The 23,988-nt window shown below is 39.3% G+C and overlaps 1 protein-coding gene and 1 long non-coding RNA gene across 2 annotated transcripts in view; one reads left to right on the top strand and one right to left on the bottom strand.

Moving 5' to 3' along the window:
• LOC120852643 (small conductance calcium-activated potassium channel protein 2-like) overlaps positions 1–21,429 on the top strand; it is a 169,903-nt gene extending 148,474 nt beyond the window's left edge. The window contains exons 6-9 of the mRNA XM_040225980.1: positions 2,924–3,034; positions 10,758–10,885; positions 17,119–17,188; positions 20,820–21,429. Of these exons, the coding sequence (XP_040081914.1) occupies positions 2,924–3,034; positions 10,758–10,885; positions 17,119–17,188; positions 20,820–21,107 (597 nt within the window). The 3' untranslated portion in view covers positions 21,108–21,429. The remainder of the gene's footprint in view (positions 1–2,923; positions 3,035–10,757; positions 10,886–17,118; positions 17,189–20,819) is intronic.
• Positions 1,510–9,417, bottom strand: LOC120852644. The gene is made up of 2 exons (XR_005718603.1): positions 8,771–9,417; positions 1,510–1,544 (listed from the first exon to the last, which is right to left on the bottom strand). It is a non-coding gene; the product is annotated as an uncharacterized LOC120852644 (long non-coding RNA).
• Positions 21,430–23,988: the final 2,559 nt, after the last annotated feature.

The following is a 23,988-nucleotide window of genomic DNA, read 5'->3' as shown; positions in this document are numbered from 1 at the left end:
GATGGACGTGAGTCTGAGTGAACTCTGGGAGTTGGTGATGGACTTGCGATTCATGGGGTCACAAAGAGTCGGACCCGACTGAGAGACTGAACTGAACTGAACTGAACACATGGCCCATGTGAGCTGAGGAGAGAGTCAATACTGAGAGAGTTAAAGCTTAGGGCCCTATAAGGCCCTAAAGGCCCTGCAATGTGGGAGACCTGGGTTTGATCCCTGGGTGGGGAAGATTCCCTGGAGGAGGAAATTGCAACTCTCTCCAGTATTCTTGCATGGAAAATCCCATGGACAGAGGAGTGTGGTGGGCTACAGTCCATGGTGCCGAGAAGCGTCAGGCACGACTGAGCTACTTCAGTTTTACCCATGGCCCAAAATATCAACATAGCTAACAACCCAACTCAGACATTACTGACCCTGTCCTCTCTACCCTCTGCCTTTATGATCCTTGTTTATCATTTCCTGAAAGTCTTCATAAGTAAGTGAAATGACTCAAGTCAAAATCTTTATCTTGTGTTTAAAATAGAGAGTAGTTGATGCAGCTTGCCATTTTCTCTCCATATCCTCCTTCACTTAAAGCAGTGACTCTATGTTGGAATCACACAGAGCCCTTTAAAAGATTCTAATCACAAGATAACTTGACTTAAAGTTGCCACTCAAACAATAAGAATAATGTTTTGCCTTATGTTGGTAACTAACCATAGTGCTCAGTTTTTAAACATTCATACTTTAAGAGTTTATAATAAGCTAAAGTTTTGCTTAGAAATACAGTGCTCTATATTGTGTCATGGATATGGAAATGATCACATATAAGAATATATATGATCTTACATATGGATAAAGGTATTATGAGACGGGGTAAAGGGTGGAAAATATACCAATGGTAGTCAGAGTCCATAATTGAATAATCACTTACTCTGCCTTAATTGCCTCATCTCTAAAATCAGAAGGTTAAACCAGGTAGGTCTGAAAACCTCTGACCTCTTTCTCTGAAGATATGATCAGTATCACTTCATTTCTGAGGATACTGATTTCTCCACAGAGCTTGGTGGAAGGAGGTATTTAAACCCTCTGGAAATACTGTATTTAATCAGCATTACCCTATTAGTAAGACCATCTCTATATATTTGTAATTATCAGACTGTGGCAATACAAAACAATGTATTTTCTTTTCCTCTCCAGTAAGATAAAAAATTCCTTCTTTGGTTAGTAGTTGAATGGCTAAGCTACACTTATTAATTCAAATAAAGTGATTCTATAATTAATTACATAATAAAACATAAGTATGAATTATGAAGAAAGATCATTTTTCTAGGTTGAATTTTTTAAGGTTAATAAAGATAGGTAAAGGTTAGGTTAAATGCTTTCTTAAACTACAAACTTTGTCACTTTAAATGTGAGCATTTGTTTATATAAGTAATATGTATTCAATATAAATAATGTGGACTGTTAAGGAAAGCACAAAGAATAAATTAACTTACTGGTATTCCAGCCATTGAGAGAGAAGCTCTTTTCACGGTTGGGCTTCTTTGCTTTCCAAATATGAATTCCTTTTTAAAAAATAAAATTAGAAGCAAGCTACATATACAAGTTTTTAACTTACCTGTCTAAATTTTATAGTCTTTAGATATTATAGGAATAAGATTTTATTATTTTTATAATATGAAAATGCTGTAAGTAATAACCAATCCCTTAAACTTAAATATTTAAGATATAGACCACAGTTTTAAGGGGCTACAGAGTTGCTATTAAAACTAGTGATTTTTAGACCTATTGGGAATGAAGAAAACCAGGTTTCCTTGTGGGGATTTGAGATTCTTTTGGAGGGCTATTCAGTGAGCATCCTATCATCTTAGCTAACATAAAGGGGATGCCATTTAAAACTAGTTTAAAAGGATTCCAGTCTGTTGCAAGATCCCCACGTACCATAAAGTCTCACTGTTTGTGCCCCTCTTCTGTGGCTCACTTTGTCTCTGTACCTAGACAGCTAGGTAGTCTCACCTCTCTGTAGTTCTCCCAAGGTTGAGGCTCTGTCTGGAGCAGGACTTCCTAGCCTGGGCCCTCCCATAGTGCCCCAGCTTTGCCTCCTGACCCGGAATGTAATCATTGGTCTTTGAATCACCAAGACCTCGTGCCTCACAACTTGGAATGCATGCACCTTGACCCCAGAGCAGCAGGGCTTTCATCTCTGGGGCATGGCAGTATCACACTTCTCCTAAGAGGTCAGTACGATAGCCTATAACTTAGAGAAGGGACCACTGTTGACTTTTTCAAAATAAAGGTAGCACGTGCCTTTCTTCATGCTTGTAAACGTCTGGAGCAGTAAGGTGGTTATCCCTGACCTTTAGCATTTCCTGTACGTGTGTTGTCCAGGTTCAGATCTTAATGCGATCCTTTCTGTTCTGTGCGTGGACCAGTTTGAAGCTGTGGATACAGTGGCATCTTTTTCCATTCCTGACCTTTCACAGTTGACCATCCTGAAGACCTGCTGGTTTTTTCTTGACAGATTATAGAATTTTACTTTTTAGAGAATAATTCTTATTTCCTTTCTGTGAATTTATGCTAAGTCACTGATTTATATTTCTGTTTTGCTCTGTCTTTAAGTATAACTGATTTGCTCTGTTTTTAAGTCTGAAAATTCAGCAAGTTGGTGTTTTACCGTTCATTTCATATAATTAAAATACGTTCAATACGAACATCATGCTTTAGTTCTTAGCTCACCTATTTTGCATTTTTTTAACATCAGTCTAAAGGCATGTTACTTATGTTTATCGGTCATGCAGTTTCTGTCATATTGATGGAAGACAGCGATTACTACAGTTTACTTTTTATCTCTAGGTAGTCATGTACATAGTACAAAACATTATTTAATGAGGCTGAGACCAAAAATAGTAACTCTCGGGGTTTTCTCTTCTCTCCTGCTTTTCAGGGTGCTGGTTGCACAGCCCTGGTGGTAGCTGTGGTAGCAAGGAAGCTAGAACTTACCAAAGCAGAAAAGCACGTGCACAACTTCATGATGGACACTCAGCTGACAAAAAGAGTAAGTTACCACCCCTGTATCTCTAAAGGGAAGAGTCATGTTTTTTCTTTCTTTGTTTTAAATCATTTTATATTGGGATTTAGTTGATTTGCAATGTCATTATAGTTTCAGGTATATAGCAAAGTGATTTAGTTATACATGCTCTGGGGTCTCCTCCTGATGCCAGTCCCCTAGCCTGGGGAGCCCTACGTGGGTTCAGACCTTCACTCCTGTGGGAGAACAGAGGGAGAGAATCCTGTGCTGTAATTATTCTTCAATGTGAGGGTTGCCTACCTGTGGGGTATGGGACTGGACTGAATCACCAATGCGCCCCTCCTGCCATTTCGTTGTGGCTTCTTCCTTTGGAAGGAGCATGTCTTTTTTGGACTAGAACCTTCTAGTCCTTTTTTAATGATGGTAGTTCAGCAGTTAGTTGTGATTTTGGTGTTTTTGTGAGAGGAAGTAAGTGCAGATCCTTCTACTCTGCCGTCTTGTCCGGAGCTCTTGTTTGCTATCACTGTTGGACAATAATAGTTTTACTTTGACATCTGAAGCTGAAATGACATGGTTAAAGTGAAAGCATTCTTGAAGTCAGTTCCATTTTTTCACATGGAGACTAAACTTTTCCTAACTTTAGGTCAGTCAGGAAATAATTGGGAAACCTTGGTATTTACTCAAGTATAAAAATAGACCATATAAGTCTAATATTGTTGGGGTTCTGAATTAACTGCTATATTCCAGGGATCAGAGAGTTTTAAACTTTCATAATACTCTTCTTTCAGCAAATCAGATGAAAGTTGTGTCTCTTCCTGCTTGGCAAAAAAAAAAAAATTGTGTTCTCACTAATGTTGCCCTTGGGTCCCCTTTAAGGATCTAGATCTGAGAGCTAAGTGATCTTCCTTTAGTTTTAAAAACTAGGACTGATTTCCCCAAACTGACCAAGTTTCCTGATGTTAGTGCTTTCCTGTTGTAAGTTCTTATATACATTTGATAAATTCCTTATCGATGGTGTTGAATTATGGAGAAGGAAATGGCAGCCCACTCCAGTATTCTCGCCTGGGAAATCCCATGGACATAGGAGCCTGGTAGACTCCAGTCCGTGGGGTCACAAAAGAGTCAGACACAACTTAGAGACTAAACCACAACAATGTTGAATTCAGAGTCATATCGTTTGTAGAAAGCTTTTTCAGTAAGAAGTACTGTTCTACTTTCAAAATTCATATTCTGCATCATGCTTATTGGGCTTCCCTGATGGCTCAGACAGTAAAGAATCTGCCCGAAATGCAGGAGACCTGAGTTTGATCCCTGGGTTGGGAAGGTGCCCCGGAAGAGGGCATGGTAACCCACTCCAGCGTTCTTGCCAATCCCCACAGACAGTTGAGCCTGGCGGGCTACTGTCCATGGGGTCTCAAAGAGTCAGACACAACTGAGTGACTAAGTGCACACACACATCATGTTTATGGTGCTTTAATTCTATTATCTCACTACTATTTCTTAAAAGTGAAGCTACTTTGTAATATTTCTTGTGACCAGAGTCTTTAATAGGTCTGAAAAAGACACTCAAGCAGGCTTGCTGACAGATCTTTTTTTATAGGCTAAATGTCACTTACAAGAGCAAATGTTAAGATGGCATTAGAATCAAACATAAATTTCCAGTTTATGAGAGCCATTCCATTACTATACTCAATACAATATATGAAAATAATAACCTTTTTGTGGTCCTCTCTGCATTATTTTATATAGTTATCAATGAATGTCATTTGTCATAGTTTTCAATGAATGGAATTGATTCCTTTCCATTTAATTATTTATGGAATTTTTAAGTGGGCCCATTTATAATTTTTAATGAAGAAGGACCTAAAAGCCACACATAGTTACTAACATGACAGATTCAAAAGACAAATTCAAGGGTGCTCCTTATTGCTAGAGAAAACTACAACCATTCCCTGAAACACTACACCAAAGTTTTCTAATGGGCAACAGGAGTAATAATGGTCACAACATTCTGAAATCTTAATATGAATCTAAAGAAAAAGCAATGTGAATGTTAAAAGATAGATTACTCTTGCAGGAAAAAAATGTAACCTTCCAAGTCTTCCACTGTGTATCTTAACTATTTCCATGAAAAAGTATTCCCCATGCACAAAGTTTGAGGAACAATTTTATACAGAAATCTTATCTCTGTGGGACTACATTCACCACACAAAATGCAATGTTTGAAAGTAGAACACCCAATTCACTGGGCACTAACATTCAGAGGACTGTCCTGTGTGGTTACAACCATTTACACGACACACTGCAATTCAAAAATAACCAGTGGCCCATGTAACCAGAATAGTCTAAGAATTTCAAAAAGAAAGCGTAATAGCGATAACTTATCAGTAAGCTTAGTGAGACAGGACTAGCTATTTACCAGGTATCTAGCAAGTCACCTTACAGAGACAGTTTGTTTACTGTGCTAAAGCTTTGGGAAATATATCACTATTACTGTACATTCAGGTCTGAACCAAGAGGAAATCTTGGCGTTTGGCCCTCTGGTTACTTAAGTTTTGGAAAGAAACTTGAAAACAAGCAATTCTGAGAGCCCAGACATAATTTTTCGAGTCGCTAGATGTACCATGAAGGATAATTATACATATTAATGTCCACAGTGGGTGTTTCCAGTCCTGTTAAGAATTCTCAATCAGATCCATAATAAGAACACTATTATGCAGTTATCTAATTGTGTCTCTTGCGGGTCTCTCAACAAGTGAACAGAAATTCGAGAGGATTTACTTTGGATAGCTTTTATATCATGCTTGGCTACATATCCTGGTGGGTTGAAATACAAATGCATGGAGCCCTTGCCCTGTTCCATTCACCCTGCCCCAGGTACCTGGTCTAAAGAAGAACCAGGCTGGTGAGAAAGGTTGGTGCCCTAAGCACATCCATCTCTGCTGCTGCAGGGGCAGAGAGCACACGTCCTGCTAAGTTGCACAGACTTAATGACCTTTGTTTCTCCATGGGCATCCTGGAGGTATCACCTATAGTATATGGAGCAACAGTTTACTGTAATTATCGGAATGAAAGTTAAGAAGCCTTCCTGCTTCCTAAAGCAGATTATGTTCCTTTCCCTTGAATTTTGGAAGACACTCATAAAAGCCCCTGAAGGAAGAAGCAAGAGGAAGAAAAAGAGAAAAAGACAGAAATATATAAGTTGAAAAAAAAAGTAGTAAAAATCAAAAGAAATCTATAAGCAAAGTAGCCTGTTATGTAATGCTCTCTGTATCTTGTAGGATTGAACAAAGCAGATATTCAGTTAAAAGTCAATCAGCTATAAGAGGTTTTGTGGTTTATAAAGTATTGTTTCACTTAAAAATATATTTTACCTTAATACCTATGACTTTAATATGTTGCTGATTCATCAGTAATTATAAAGTAATATGTCATGTCCTTTATACCTGTGAAGTGGGTTGGAGTCATCTGGTGACTATTACTATTGGGTTGGCCAAAAAGTTCATTTGGGTTTTTCTATAACATCTTACAGAAAAACCTGAACTTTTTGGGTACCCCAATACTTTTAGTAGCATAAATTTCTTTGTTGTTGTTCAGCCACTGAGTTGTGCCCGACTCTTTGCAACCCCATGGACTACAGCATGCCAGGCTTCCCTGTCCTTCACTGTCTCTGTCCATTGAGTCCATGATGCCATCCAACCATCTCATCCTCTGTCACCCCCTTCTCCTGCCATCAATCTTTCCCAGAATCAGGGTCTTTTCCAGTGAGTTGGCTCTTCGTATCAGGTGGCCAAAGTATTGGAGCTTCAGCATCAGTCCTTCCAATGAGTATTCAGGGTTGATTTCCTTTAGAATTGACTAGCTTGGTCTCCTTGCTGTCCAAGTGACTCTCAAGAGTCTTCTACAACACCATAAGTTTGAAAGCATCGATTGTTTGGCATTCAGCCTTCTTCATGGTCCAGCTCTCACATCCGTACATGACTACTGGGAAAACCGTAGCTTTGACTATACAGGCCTTTGTCAGCAAAGTGATGTCTCTGATTTTTAATATGCTGTCTAGGTTTGTCATAGCTTTCCTTCCAAGGAGCAGATGTTTTGTCAGAACTCTCAACTATAACTTGCCCCTCTAGTCATTCTTCTACCATCCCAAAAAAATGTTTTAAAATACATTAAGGATGAGCATTGGATCATTTTTGAAAATTTTATGGACTTAACCGATTTGACATTTGCTCTTTGTAGATGAGGAATCCAAACCAAAATCAGTTGCTATGTTCTGTTCCAAACACTCCTATGTTCAACTGCCATGTTTTTTCTCAATACTGCTTACCTAGTTTTCTCGCTGCCTCACCAGTCTGTGTTCTAGGTTCTTATTCTGTGTCTTGAGCTGATAAAACCAGGAAGGAAGGATATATCAGATCCCTTGCCAGTCTTCCAGGCAGTACAGCTGCTCAGAGAGCTGAGACCGCCAGTAAACAGCCCTTCTCCTTGCTAAGTGGGGAAGGGCCTGTCCCAACCCCAGGCAGTGCTGGTCAGTCACTTCCCTCTCCACTCTTTAAAAAAAAGGTCCTCCTACAAAGCTGAAGTCATCAAAACAGAAATATAGATCAATGGAACAGGATAGAAGGCCCAGAAATAAACCCACACCTCTGTGGTCAGTTAATCTATAACAAAGGAAGCAAGACTATACAATGGAAAATAGACAGTCTCTTCAGTAGTGGTGCCAGGAAACTGGACAGCTCCATGTGAAATAATGAAATGATAATATTCTTTAACAACATTTACAAACAGCTCATGTGTCTCTATATCAAAAACAAACAATCAAACCAAAAAAAAATGAGCAAAAGACCTAAATAGATATTTCTCCATGGAAGACATACAGATGGCCAAGATAAACATGAAAAGATGCTCGACATCACTAAGTATTAGAGAAATGCAAATGAAAACTACAATGAGGTGTCATCTCACACCAGTCAGAATGGCCATCATCAAAGAGTCTCCAAACAATAAATACTAGAGAGAGTGTGCAGAAAAGGAAGCCCTCCTAGCCTGTTGATGGGAATGTAAATTGGTATAACCAGTCTGGAAGTTCCTTTCAAAACTAAAAACAGAGCTACATACGATCCAACAATTCCACTCCTGGTTTTATATCGAGAGAAAACCATGATTCAAAAGGATACGTGCACCCAGTGTTCATTGTTTACAATAGCCAAGATGTGGAAGCAACCTCAATGTCCAGCAACAAACGAATGGTACATATATACAATGGGATATTACTCGCCATAAAAAGAATGAAATAATGCCATTTGCAGCACTCCATGGATGGACCTGGAGATTATCATACTAAGTGAAGTAAATCAGACAAATGTATGATATTGCTTATATGCAGAATCTTAAAAAAAAATGATACAAATGAACTTATTTACAAAACAGGAACACACAGAATGAACTTATGGTGATCAAGGAGAAAGAGTGGATGAGGAGGGATAGACTGGGAATTTAGGATTGTCATGTATACAGAGCTGTGTTTCAAATAAATACACCAACCAGGGCCTACTCTATAGCATGGGAAATTCTGTTCAATATTCTTTAACAAAATAAATGGGAAAATAATTTGAAAAATAATGGATACTTGTATGGGTACAACTGAATCACTTTGCTGTACACCTGTAACTAACACATTATTGCTAATCAACTATACTCCAAATAAAAATTAAAAGTCGGGTCCTCCAACCTGAGCAACTTACACTATATTCAATTTCTTACCTTTACAAAGGATGTCAGGGTCAGATGGAAGAGCCTTCTGAACAGACTCCTACCTCTGGGAGGAAGAGAAATGTGTTTGCATAAGAGTGAAGATCCAAGCATTAACAGGAGCACCTTTTCACTTCACTGTGGGGGGTGGTGACGTCACTTAGATACACTGCAGGTGTTCGCATCCCATGTTACAGGCATTTTTCTGTTGGTTGGAGAATGTTCCCTGTGCAGAGTCTAATGAATATCCAAAGGAAGTCACAACTAAAAACAGCCTTAAGATAGCAGCCATTTTCATAAAGTGGGTTCTAGCAATACAGTTTCACTCAAAAAGAAAGCATTTCAGCACTAAGAAAAAGGATTCACCATCAGCCACCAAGGCTGATACTTTCTCTGCTAAAGTGGAAAAATACATATGCCTACTTGGGCCATAGTTTTGGTAAATTATAATATTCTCTCATTGTAATTCTAAGTGCTGAAAAATACTGGCAGTAATTCTCTTTAACCTTCTCATGTTAGAGAAAACTCAAGTTCTACAATGTTAGCTAACCTCCTTGACCTGACTTGGTTGGTCCAAAGCCAAGGACTTAAAATCTGTTTCTGAAGCCCAGTTCATTGTTCTGTCTTTCCCCACGACACTGCCTTTAAAAAAAAAAAAAAAAAACTTTTTATTTCCTATTGCAGTATAGCCAATTAACAATGTTAAGATAATTTCAGGTGGACTGCAAACGGATTCAACCATCCATTGTATGTGTACCGTGTACACGTATCCATTCTCCCACAAACTCCCCTCCAATTCAGGCTGTCCCATGACATTGAGCAGAGCCTTTGCTATAGAGTTGGCCCTTATTGGTTATCCGCTTTAAATATCTAGTGTGTACATGTCCATCCCAAGCTCCCTAACTATTCATTCCCCCGATCTTTTCCCCTGACAACCATAAATGTGTTCTTTAAAGTTTCTGAGTCTGTTTTATAAATAAGTTCATTTGTATCCTGTGTTTTTAGTTCATGTATAAGGGATGCCATATGATGCTTCTGCTTCTCTGGCTGATTTATTTCACTCAGAATGACAATCTCTAGGCCCACCCATGGTGCTGCAAATGATATTATTTCATCTTTAAAAAGTTGTCTTCCTCCACCCACTCCTCCTTTAGCCTGCAGTTCTCCTGGTGAGACATCCTTTATCTACCATTCAAAAGAATTAAATGGATTGACCTCAGAATAAATAGCTTATAACTAGCACAATTGAAAGGTCTGGGTCATCAGTTCTTGTCTTATGAACAAGAAAGAGGACTTGCAGGGATTTTTAAAGATGAATCAAGAAAGCAAGTGATTGAAGTCTCACTAGGAAGTATTCACACTTTCCATCAGCTGCAATAGGCTTTGGCAGGGTCAGTGAAATCCTTTAGGTTTGTCCTGTCCATGTGAAACACCGTGTATTTAAATTACCAACAAAATCTTGACAACATAGACTGTCAGTTGATTAAAGTGTGCTAACAAGCATGCCATTTGCCGAGTCACGCTGGGAAGCTGGATGACTGGGTCTCCTTGTACATTCAGCAGTGGCAACATGCCCTTCCTGTAGAGCACAGCCAGAAATGCTGAACAAGCTGCAAAGGACAAGGGTAACCTTGGCCTTCTGGCATCTTGCCTTTCTCCAGGGAAATGAAGAACATGGAAAGAACAATTGCAGTACAAGGTGAAGAAAACAGTAGCTGCTTCTTTTTTTTTTTTTTCTTTAAGTGGTGAATGAAAGGTTCCTCAAGGAGGAGGTTAGCCCAAAAAAAAAACGATCAGCAGCCCCTCATATTTCAAGGTAAGTGTTCCCAGACAGATATAGGTACTTTTCAAAAGGCACAGATTCAAGAAAAGTTTTGAGTTACTAAGCAGAGCTAGAGATTACCATGATCATCAGGCTGAAGAGCAGACCCCCAACCAAGTTGCAAAGGATTCTGCTCTGGAACTTATCACCAGCTGTGTTTGTTTGTTTTCCTAACAGGTGAAAAATGCAGCTGCCAATGTACTCAGGGAAACATGGCTAATTTACAAAAATACAAAGCTAGTAAAAAAGATCGATCATGCAAAAGTCAGAAAACATCAACGGAAATTCTTGCAAGCTATTCATCAGTAAGTATCATTCTTCACTTTCATTCTGCATTGGTATCTCTGGTTTTTAATTCTTGCACCTACTTATTCTTCTTTCATGAGAGAGTGAAAAAGGGAACATTATCATGTTTGTTCCCAGAAGATATTATTTGGCATTTTAATAATTCCATAAATTTTCTTAGAATTTCATTTGTCAGTTCATTTTATGATGAAAAATCATTTATTTTTGGGAGAATAGCTACATAATATATTAATTAAAGTGTCTATTCAGGTTCTTTTTTTTAATTAGAAGGAATAATTTCAGTTAAAATCTTATTTTTACATTTATTTATTCATATAGTTTGCTCTAAGATGTTTAGTTTGTATCTAGTACAAAACCTTGAAAGAAATTTAACATTTTATGATCTACTTGGATTTTTTTTTAACATACTGCCAAATATCTTTATATGAAGGTAGTACATGCAATTGATTTAATATTTGAATTTTTAAATTAGTTTTTGATCAGGATTTGGGGGATTTTCTATATGCCACTTGTTCATTATTGATTTTAGAGTTCCTATAGGCCTTGCACTCTTCTGTCATTATTCAGACTTTATCCAAGCCACTGTTACTCAATTTGTTTAAGTCATTCATACCATTTTGTTGTTATACCATCGTAGGCTTTAAAGTACACATCTCTATCTAGTAAGTTTCCATGATAATTTGAAAGCACCAGGTCTTTCTCCCCCCAGGCTGGCAGCATCGTTACTGTAAGTACATTATGTGGGTGTCAGCTGTGATGTCATGCAGCCTTGCTCTTAATGCCATCTCCATATGGAGAAGGGCAGATGCATCACATTGGTGGGTCAGAAAACTGGTTTTTTTCATGCAGCCTACCAGGGTAATCATGGAAAGGTAGGTAAATACTAGGTATCCAGATTAGAAAGTGAGATGTATTTTCTCAGAGCTAATTAGCACAGAGACAGGAAGTTCTGAGGTTGAAGTTTTCATTTTACTTATTTAGATAATTCATATGTATATCACACTTACATTCTGTGGAAAATCACCAAGCATTCATCTTCTACCTTTTCACCTGCCCATCCACTGCCCTTTTGAAAGAGGTAACACCGAAAATGTGGAATGTGTCTATGCCTATAGACATACATGTATTTCTACAGAAACTGCTCCCTTCCCTAATGAAAATAGAATCCAAGAACCCGAGTTCTAAAATAGGAGGTTCTGCACATGCGGAGACCGTCTTAGCAATCCACGCGGGTCCTTTCCCTCACTGCCACCGGCACCAGGGTGGCGTGACTTCTGCTTCAGCTCTGTGACTTGACGGGACACACACAGCTATGCATTTTGCACATTACAAAAAGAAAGAATGTTAAGATATTACTCTTCCCAAGTCTGGGGAAGAGGAAAAGTGAAAGAGAGGAACATTGTATGAGAGCCAGCTCACAAGCAGGAACTTGCTTCCTAGAGTCATAGCCAGCTTTAAAGCTAGGTACTACACCTGGAACGCTTACCTGCACATTTTGATTTCTTGAGGCTTAGACCTAAGAGAGTGCTCCCCTGAGCGATGCTAAGCTTTCAGCTCCCCCTCAAGAGTCACCTGATAACCTTTCCTGGTAGAGTGAGTGATCATTCCTACATACCTTTCCAAACCATACAACACAATAACCTCAGCATTCATATAAGAGGTGCACATGGTGTACTGCAGAGATTTCTTTCTTTGTACTTGAATGTTGTGATACTAACCTATTTTGTTCGGATCTATTAAAAAGAAAACTTACCTTTGTGTTTGTGAGAAGATGTAGTGTCCTGGGATGAAAGGTGACATGGAATTGAGCCAGTGGGTCAGTGTCTGGGTTCAGCAATCACACATCCCATCTCCTCTGGGATTCTATTAGTGTCCCTTCCTGCTAGTGTACCGTGTCTCCAGTACATAATGAAATGTGACACTTGCCTTTGATGGCATTGATAAACTTTCATAGAACCGAAACAAATAAACGCTTTGACAATTTTCCTCATAATTCTGTAGCCATATATGAATGGTGGTTATTTATATATTTATAAAAGTTTGTCATAGACCTCTGAAGCTCAGAATACATTCACACTCAAAACGTTGGGGGACAACTTAGGGATATCCATTGTAAAATTTTTTTCAACTTTGCTGTAGGTTTGAAAATTTCTATAATAAAAAGGCAAAAAAATATTTGGGGAAACTAAGTATAAAAGCTGTTCCTAAGCAATTGGTGTATTGCAACAAGACGTACTGACCTGATGTGAAGGGTTTCATGGTATAGGTATCATGTGTCTTTCAGCATGCTGCCTTTGGGCAGAGGAAGCCACACGTGATTCTTCTGCCTCTTTCAGACATTTCTCATTGTTTCTTCTGTAGCTGTGTGTACTTCTAAAGCAGATGAGCTTCAAGCAACTCAAAGATAAATTGTTTTGTAAATTAGTCTTGGGACTATGGGGTTTCCTTTGAGATGGGAGGGTCCTTACAACTTTGTGAAAAGTAGACGGGCTGGGTGTGGTTAGATTATTCTAATTATGCATAATTACCTTTCATTTGAACTTAGTGAGTGAAGTCATAAAGGAAAGCACATAGGGCTCGATTCCTACGGGCATGGCCTTCACTGCCTTCCCTGCCCAGCCTTGTCCATCAGCAGTGGGGGAAATCGGACCTTGCCAGTTGAGGAAAAATGTACCCATTCATTTACTAGAGCTCTCCTGGCCTCTGCTCTCCTCTGATTTGTCCTGAGAGCTTTGCAGTAGCTCTATCCCCTCTACCAGCCTCCTCTGTCTCAGCTCTCCTTCTCTTACCCAAGCCTCATGGCCTCTCTCCTGGACGCAGGACTTTCTAGTCTCCGATGGATGCCTAACTCTGCAGGCCTGTGTCCTCTTTTTAGGACCCTGTCTGTCTTTGGGGATCGTCACTTAGTGCCATGAAGCATTCTGTTTCTGTAACTTTTAGCACTTTCTCTGGTATCAACTTTACAGCTTCTTATTCTTACGTCTCAGCTAGAGACTCATCAATTAACATGCACTTGTCTCAAAGCCAAGAAATTCAATAATTTCTATAACAGAGAGTGTTAGATTACCCACCTTTCAGAAAACCAGGCTTCCCAATAACCCTGACTTGGAAAAGATGTATCCCCTCCAAAAAAAAGTGTAATCCTATTGTTTAGAGTAGTATCCATTTAACTATATCCTATTCACACTAGGCAAAAACATCTCCTATTTTACTTGAATGTCACATTTCAAAGAGGCCAAGATAACTTGATCCAAGTTCTTCCTTCCGAACTCTAGTTCTGGAGGAAGCTTTGTGCTTTCAGGTGGGGGAGTACAGTAGCAATGCAGAAGGGTGATGACGTAATGGAATAGTGTTTCTCTCTGATCAATATGCCCAAATCCTGCAGAATCTTAACAGGACCTTCCAGCTAGCGAATCGAGCCCCCTGTGCACACTGAACACCACTCTGTGTTGTTTTGTTCCAGAATATTTTACAGTTTCTTTTCTTTTGTTTTGTCTTTTTATTTCAACAAAATGAAACATAGAGCGCGGAAGTAAGTTGTGTGAGCCGCTCCTTTCAGCATTTGCAGAATTTCCTGCCGGCTGCATGCATTCAAGCGGACCCTCTATTGTGAATTTTAGTAGTCTGATTGCTGCTGTGGAAATGTGTTCCAAAATCATGATATTTTCCTGTGATAAGTGAAGTTCACAAGGAAGAAATCAGCATATGTTTCTTATTCTTATTTTTGGGTGGGGGGAGAAGTAAAATACACATCTGCATGTTACCTTTTATTCTGGCAGCTGCAGCTTACATAGGCTTTTTGTACCAATTTTACTTTTCAGGCAGTCTAAGTGGCAACACGGCAAGATGATTTAAGTTCAAGGCTACTCTACATCAGCTTTCCAGATTAGCAGAAAATAAAATGGGCAAAATTCTACTGTCAGAGGCATAATAGAATTAGCCAAGAGAAGTATGTTGTGTGGAAGGGGAAGCACCCGCCTCAGCCAGGGGCCCAGCACCGGCCCTGCTAGCCGGCTTGCAGAGCTCAGAACTGTGCTGTCCTGACCTGATGCTGGAGACTTCCCATCTGGTGGTCCCAAACTTCGAGTCATTCATGTGCCGACTCAGCTATGACTTCCCTAAATTTGAAAAGAAAGCTTGATATAAATCCCTGTCATAAATGGATTTAAAAATATGTCACTCCCAGCAAGGAGAGAGAGGTAACGGTAAATTGGTTGACAACTAAGCCACTGGTATTGAACTCAAGCCACAAGCTGTTGCCTGCAGAGAGAGCTCTGAGCTGAGATTCTGCTCCCTCTTTAAAAAAAAAAAGAGGGGGAGGGGGAGAAGAGCAGGTGTTTGGAGATAAAAACAGGATAGGACTAGCCCAGGAGATTTTTCTTATAATAATTCAAGAACTGGAAGAGAATTAAAGGGAATAACTCTCTCTCCATCTGGTTTAGTGTTCTTTAATGTCTTGCTTGAGTATCACTTAGTCATGTAGAACACCTCCATTGGTATAAATCCAGCCCTTCAGAAAGAAAATCCCAATCTAACACTCTTCTTTTCAGACACAAAGAAACTAAATGTCAGGTTAGGGCCAAGGAGCATAAAGTCTGTGTCTGACACTGTTAATTTTCTCTAATAGATTTCTCTAGAATGACCCACACCTGTTTGAAGTTGGTTTGCTTGTGTTTGGGTTTTTTTGTTTTTTTGTTTTTTTTTTTTTACTCTTTTTAAAAGGCACACATCAAGAACTGCAACCCTTTTAAGTACTTAGAGAAACATTTCTCAACAACATATTAGATTTAAATGTGTTTGTAGATTTCTTTTAGACTAAAACATATTCCATTACTATAATAGCATAAAAAGGAGCCAGTTAAATTAGTTCCAAGTCTTCTAATAAAGAAACACATAATCACAATCACAAGATCTGACCTTAACCTGTTTGAGATTGCTAAAGATCGTGTCGGAAGCAGGTGTCACTTAAATGCTCACTGGCAGGAGGAGTTGTCTTTTCACTACAGACAGATTTGGTGGCATATTGAAGATCCATATTTCAGAACAAAATCACTGAGCATCGTGAACACGTGTTACAGAAATCTCCCTGGCAGTAAAATCTTGCCCTGTGAATTTTTGTATCCCTTCTAGCCAATTACCTTCCATTTAAATTGGGAAATAATCAAGAATATATGCTCCAGCATTAACACTATACTTTGTAAAATGACTTGTCACCAAAGTAATAAGGTTAGCATGGGTTTTCACGAAGTAACTCAGAGACCTGCTTCTCTTGGAGCATGGCTTTGAATTGTTGACTTAGAGAGCAATAGACTGCTTTTCTCTGGTTGGAAAATCTTAATTTCTTGCTAGGTAATGAGCACTGAATAAATATATGTTGAAATATTACTGTCACTAAGTTGCAGCATAGTAAGTACTCATTCAGAATTTAAAAAAAAAAAGGTTTTATGACTGTCAATCAGATATACTCAATGTTATTTAAAAGTTTCTAAAAGTAACTTTACAAGTAGAAGAGATACCATCTGTCAGACACTCTAATTGTCCTGTGACTTTTATCTACAATAAAAAAAATGAAGGGAAATTCTCCCAAGGAAATGGTCTGGCTTCCCTTCAAATTCAGTGGCAGTGTAAAAGTCAAGTGAAATAAATACAATCAATGAAGAAGAAGAGAATTGTGTGTTTTGAGTTATCTTGCTGCTGGTTGAATAAAAGTGTTCTTGTTGCTAATGAGAATCTCACTTATCACTGTGTTTCATCAGGTTCAAGTACCTAACCCAATCCATTTCAGACTAAACAGGGCTAACACCTGTATCTAGTCACGTAGACATAGGAAGGTGCTCATGCGCCAGCACTGATAAAATTCCTGTTGCTTTGCATATTTCTTCCTATGTCTATTTGTCACGATACTGGGGCTTTAAGGAATGTTTTGGCTTTTCTCATATGGTTAAATCCTTATGAGCCTTTCTCAATTCAACTTTGACTCCCTGGTAAATAGTTGTCCTAAGGACACCTTATCTCTCTCTCTCTCTCTCCCTTCCTTTTTGCGGTGTTGGGGAAGCATGCTTCTCATTGTACCAGATACATAACCAATTGGGACTTTACCCCCAAATATTCAAGGCATTATTCATGCAGTTATTTGCTCTTGTCAATTTTGTGCATGCTCTTTGGAAGGTTTATGATAGTTGCAGGAAAGAAAAAAAAAAAAAACTTTCTGACTTCAGATTCTGTCTTTTAGATTGAGAAGTGTAAAAATGGAGCAGAGGAAGCTGAATGACCAGGCGAACACCTTGGTGGACCTGGCGAAGGTGAGCTTGGGGTCTCGGCCCTGTATTCGCACCTGTTGGAGCTAACCCCCGCACAGAAAACAGTACCGCTTCAGGAGGCGGCCTCTCCAAAGACATTTAACCAGTCAGACTGGCAGACCGTACCGACGTGACGGCCCAGCTTAGAAGAATCCTTCTAAGACTCTTGCTTAGTGTGCACTTTCCCTCTACACATGTTCAACCCCATTCTAAAAGCTTCGCTGCTTATAGGGACTTGAAGTTCAGTTAGAAATATAATTGAGCTATGAGACAATACCTTTAGGATGCTTATATGTAGCTTAGTCTCATCCCTATGAGAGCAGAGCCAGTTCTTGGGTTTTACTATGAGGTTCAAGGCTAAATGGGGCTTCCCTTCTGGCTCAGCTGGTAAAGAATCCACCTGCAGTGCGAGAGACCTGAGTTCAGTCCCTGGTTGGAATGATCCCCTGGAGAAGGGAAAGGCTACCCACTCCAGTATTCTGGCCCGGAGAATTCCACGGACTCTGTAGTCCATGGGGTTGCAAAGAGTTGGACATGACTGAGCGACTTTCACTTTCAAGGCTAAATAGAACTCATTAATCTTTTTTTTACCTATTTTAAACAACAGGTGTTCTGTCCTGCTCCCTTGATCTCTTTGTCTTCACACTACTTTTGTAAAGTACATTAATAGTCCCCAATTCTTTTATCACATTTAAATGTTTTATCTGCTTTATTTTGGCTGTTCCTCTCAAGTGAACTGTACTTCAAAATATGAATATTTTTCAACAATGACAACATTCCTTTCAATGTTCTAAATTTTAAAGGAGGCATTAGAACAGCATTTATGTATGTGTTGAGCCTGTTAACATAAATGCTTTGAAAGAGGCAGTTCTCAGTCAGACCTGTGTTCTGCTGTTTGTTTGCTGTAACAACTATATCCTTTACAAGGCCCCCATTATATTCTTCAAAAATTATACCTATTTGTCCTAGAGTCGTTAATTAAATTCATTTTAGTGTATATCAGTTCAGTTCAGTTCATTCTCTCAGTTGTGTCTGACTCTTTGCAACCCCATGGACTGCAGCACGCCAGGCCTCCCTGTCCATCAGTAATACTGTATAAGTATGTTGGAGTGGAATATTTGATATCTTATAAACAGAAGTGAAGTATTTGGTGACTTACCCCTAGGAGTAAGATTTACATCTATTCATGGCAAATAGATGGGAAACAGTGTCAGACTTTATTTTGGGGGGCTCCAAAATCACTGCAGATGGTTACTGAAGCCATGAAATTAAAAGACACTTACTCCTTGACAGGAAAGTTATGACCAATCTAGACAGCATATTAAAAAGCAGAGACATTACTTTGCCAACAAGGGTCCATCCAGTCAAGGCTATGGTTTTTCCAGTAGTCATGTATGGATGTGAGAGTTGGACTATAAAGAAAGCTGAGCGCCAAAGAATTGATGCTTTTGAACTGTGGTGCTGGAGAGTCCCCTGGACTTCAAGGAGATCCAACCAGTCCATCCTAAAGGAGATCAGTCCTGGTTGTTCACTGGAAGGACTGATGTTGAAGCTGAAACTCCATTACTTTGGCTACCTCATGCAAAGAACTGACTCATTTGAAAAGTCAAAACCTGACTCCTAGCATCTTTCCTGATGCTGGGAAAGATTAAAGGCAGGAGGAGAAGGGGATGACAGAGGATGAGTTGGTTGGATGGCATCACCGACTCAGTGGGGTAAACTCCGGAGTTGGTGATGGACAGGAAGGGAGGCCTGGTGTGCTGCAGTCCATGGGGTCACAAAGAGTCAGACACGATTGAGCGACTGAACTGAAGTGAACTCCTAGGAGATCATGTATCATTCATTTAAGCTGGGCAGCACATATATATGAGGCCTGAAGATGTGCTAAACAACTAATGTTTATACCCGTGGTTCTCACTGGGATGCATTGTGAACAAAGAAGGAGCAGGTTCTTATTATCACTCTTAGAACAAATGAGAAAAGAAATTGGGTATTTTTATGAAAAAATAAAAGATGTCATTTGAAAATATATATAATATATATAATATATATCATTTCACTATAATATATACTATTATACATAATAAATGTACTCTTGAAGTAAAATTATAGATCTGTAAGGCAAGATGCTGTGTCTTTCAGTTACTTCTTTAGTGCCATGCTTATTATTATTACAGGACTGTCCATGACATAAAGAGTTTAGTATTTGCTGAATGAATAGTCTCACATAGTACAGTAAACAAAGAGTTAATGAACTGTCTTCCTGGCCAAACCCAGGAAGGTTTGCTTGTGTTCTGAACAGTAACTTCCTTATTCAGTAAGTTCATTTATCATCACTAAGAGGTTGTTAAACAGGATAAGAACATATATTATAGAGGGAAATACGATAGGAGAGCAGGCTTAGCCATAAAGGTCTGAGGCTTGGGAAAGCCTGCAGTGGGCTAAGGTTAATGTCACCAGCCTTCCTTTCCTGATCAACCTCTTCCCTTTCTGGTTCTGAGCTGGTCAGCACTGAAGTCCTCCTTCCCTCTCTCCTGTCTCCCTATTTCCAGCACTATAACTGGGAGTCAGTTATGAACACCCTCTGATCAGGACAACCAGTTGCAAAATTCACTAGGACACCAAAAACATTTTCATATTTCAAACAACTTAGTTCTTATTAAGCCATAGCTAACAAGGTGGATTGGTAACTTTAGTATCTCCTCTAACATTTATTCTCTCGCTGCTGCTAAGTCACTTCAGTTGTGTCTGACTCTGTGCGACCCCATGGACAGCAGCCCACCAGGCTCCCCCATCCCTGGGATTCTCCAGGCAAGAACACTGGAGTGGGTTGCCATTTCCTTCTCCAATGCGTGAAAGTGAAAAGTGAAAGTGAAGTCACTCAGTCGTGTCCGACTCCTAGCGACCCCATGGACTGCAGCCTCCCAGGCTCCTCCGTCCATGGGATTTGCCAGGCAAGAGTACTGGAATGGGGTGCCATTGCCTTCTCCTATTCTCTTGCTAGTTATCTGTAAAAATTCTATTTGACCCAAAGGAGAGCCTATAATTTGGAACATAAGGCAGCAAAAAGGTATTTAGGCATTTTTTAATTGCTTTAAGTTACTAAATTACTTGATCAAATCAGTTTGTCCTAAACTTCATTCATATTCCAGTCAAAATGTCTGCTATATCCCAATACCATCTGCACTATTATGTATTGTCCTTTAAAATTGGCTTGTTTTTAACAATCAGCCTTGCCCTAATTAGTATTACATGTTACAAAATGTATTTGACATGCTAAACTTTTCTAACAGCTCTTAAAGTATATACATAAATATAAAATCAAAACATGTTTGTCTTTCCACACACCACTTAAAATCCTTGGACATACCACCAGCAATACCTGAGCACCATTTTCTGCAACTGGATCAAATTAATTCCTAAGATCTTACTCATCTAAGTCCTGGCATTGAACAGACACACCAAATTTGTTTGGCCAGGTCACATGTTCAGTTAGCTGACACCCCTGTTGCACTGCAAGTTGCCCAAAGGAGACCAGCCCTCAAGCTCTGATAGCTGGCTAGTCTGCTTCCGGGGCAAGTGTAATTAAACCTTCATTCTTTGTCTCTCTGTTCTTCTCAATCTTGTTTTCTAGACCCAGAACATCATGTATGACATGATTTCCGACTTAAATGAAAGAAGTGAAGACTTTGAGAAGAGGATCGTTACCCTGGAAACGAAGTTAGAGACTTTGATTGGCAGCATCCATGCCCTGCCTGGGCTCATAAGCCAAACCATCAGGCAGCAGCAGAGAGACTTCCTCGAGGCTCAGATGGAGAACTATGACAAGCATGTCCCCTACGATGCTGAGCGGTCCCGGTCCTCGTCCAGGAGGCGGCGGTCCTCCTCTACAGCGCCACCAACTTCATCAGAGAGTAGCTAGAAGAGAATCAGTTAACCACAAAATAAGACTTTTTGCCATCATATGGTCAATATTTTAGCTTTTATTGTAAAGCCCCTATGGTTCTAATCAGCGTTATCCGGGTTCTGATGTCAGAATCCTGGGAACCTGAACACTAAGTTTTAGGCCAAAATGAGTGAAAACTCTTTTTTTTTTTTTTTCTTTCAGATGCACAAGGAATGCACCTATTATTGCTATATAGATTGTTCCTCCTGTAATTTCACTAACTTTTTATTCATGCACTTCAAACAGACTTTACTACTACATTATATGATATATAATAAAAAAAAAGTTAATTTCTGCACACATTTGGTCACTCGACATTTCTAAAGGCTTACTTTTCACATTATTTTCAAGGTAAAATGATTGATTATCATCTAATGCACTTTGACCATTTTTATTTCCAAAAGTTTGGCCAGGCAGAAGTCTTTCAATTACTATATACCTCTTCACTAAGATTTTCTCTCAGTATGAAATATTATAGTCAAAACTGTTTGACCCAGCCAGCTTACCATTCTTTGAGTTCACATGTCATTTCTATTTATTTTGTTTCCAAATTATGTGGAAAGTGAGACTGTTACATCAAAACCTATAATATGAATTACGGTCACCGATGCTTTCAAGAATTATTTTATTCCTAGTTTACCAGCAAATTTGCTTGAAGAACGTATCAGGGTACAACACTGTCTATCAACTAATGGTGCGGAATTTTAGATGTACACTACTTATTTCATCTTTCCCCATGGATTTATTATGAGAGGCCCATGGTCCACTCTGTTTGCATTATATACATACGTGTTCGTATACATATGTGGTTGCATAGCTCCTAATAGCATAATCAACATAAATGAGCATAACTCTAGCAAATGGTCAGTCTGTACTCTTGGTCTGTGGTTACATGTTTGGTACTGGGAAGTCGGTGGCATCTGCTAAATTTCAAAAGTTTTAGCATGCTTGTTTCACAGCTGTTAAGATCAGTTTCTGTGAAAAGGAACTCGATATTTATTGGTGCAAATACATCTCTTTCCACAATTACTCTAAAAATCCAGTGAGTTTGGGAAAAACCACCTTTGAGGTAATAGCAGTTTGGATTTCCTTAACCTGGTAGTCTCTAGAGCCTAGGAAGACCTGGCAGGGGTAACATGATAAAAATCAGGCTTCACTTGGACAGCTCTGAAACCAGTCCTCTCGGGCTGGCTCACACCTAAAAAAGACTCCTTCATTTTCAGAGAAGTCTGCCTTTGCCCTCTTCCCCTTGATTCTACACAACACCCTTTGGTGTCTGCCTTATGACACAGCCTCTTAAGTGTTTTTCTTAACACAAAACTAGAGCTACATATTCATCAGCTTGCATAATTCAATGAATAAAATCACTTTCATAACTATTTTCTATAATTGATGCAAAAATTCAAACGTTTCCATTCAAGATCAAGGACGTAAATGTATGACTCCTTCAGACTGCATGAGAACCACTCACCATTTATTACTCAGGCAGAGTGACTGAAAATAAAGCTCTTTTACACACCTTATATATTGCAGTGTAGAATGAAGACAAGGCTTGCAAATAAGTAAAACTATTAGAGTACTGCTTATAGGAACAAACTGCTGGGTTAAATGAACTTAAGATTCCTACTCCAGTAGGATTTCTACTTCATGGATGAAATAAAAAAAGTTTACTTTGGGTAACATACAAAAATACATCAAGTATTTGGTGTAAACACTGGATGTAAGGAAGAGGGAAACTGAAAAAATGATTAATTCTTGTGATTCTTGCAATTAGTTCTTAGTCTATCTAGTCTTAGTCTATCTAGTCTACCTCTGTGACTGAAAACCATAATAGCAGATAATTAAGCTTAATTATCATTTTACTGATCAATTAGCACCACCATCCCAGAATACTAGAAGGCAAGGGCAAAAATAATATATTGTTCCTCTTTTTGAAGAAAGCAGAGACATGAGTTTTAATTTAGATTTCATTGCCTGGTGTTTATTCAACAGCTCCTTTAATTGTCCCTCATGGAGGATGTCATTTAATTCATCTTTTCCTGTTTCTTTATGCAAAGTATATGCAGACCGGTCATGATTAAACAAACGTGTATGGCCTTTTGTCTGTATTTTCAGTTCAGTTCAGTTCAGTCGCTCAGTCGTGTCTGACTCTTTGCGACCCCATGAATCGCAGCACGCCAGGCCTCCCTGTCCATCACCAACTCCCGGAGTTCACTCAGACTCACGCCCATCGAGTCAGTGATACCATCCAGCCATCTGATCCTCAGTCGTCCCCTTCTCCTCCTGCCCCCAATCCCTCCCAGCATCAGAGTCTTTCCCAATGAGTCAACTCTTCACATGAGGTGGCCAAAGTACTGGAGTTTCAGCTTCAGCATCATTCCTTCCAAAGAAATCCCAGGGCTGATTTCCTTCAAAATGGATTGGTTGGATCTCCTTGCAGTCCAAGGGACTCTCAAGAGTTTTTTCTGTATTTTAAATAATACCAAATATCCACAATTTGGAAGAGGAGGCGAGACCCCATCTGTTGCATGGAATTCGTGGTCAATGATCTGTTGAATGAACTTAACTCTACCTGATGTTACCAAGCCTTTCCCCACATGGCATTGAACATGAAGCAAAATCCTCTGAGGAGACCTTAGATTAGTGAGCTCTATAACTTGCTCTAGTTTACATTCTTGTTTTCACAAATTTCTAATGATAACTGAATGTGTTACACTCCAACCTACCACGCCCTAGCCTCTCTTCTCTACAGCCAATAGCAGAACATACAACCACCACCGATCATTGTGAACGACAATGGCACCACCTTTCTCAATACTTTTCTTCATTTCCCCTACTTATACACAGTGTCATGAAT

This window comes from Oryx dammah, unplaced genomic scaffold (assembly GCF_014754425.2).
Source record: "Oryx dammah isolate SB20612 unplaced genomic scaffold, SCBI_Odam_1.1 HiC_scaffold_26, whole genome shotgun sequence".
In the NCBI taxonomy this organism is placed as follows: domain Eukaryota; kingdom Metazoa; phylum Chordata; class Mammalia; order Artiodactyla; family Bovidae; genus Oryx; species Oryx dammah.
Note: the sequence above shows the minus strand (reverse complement) of the source record. Positions and strands in the feature narration are given on the sequence as shown.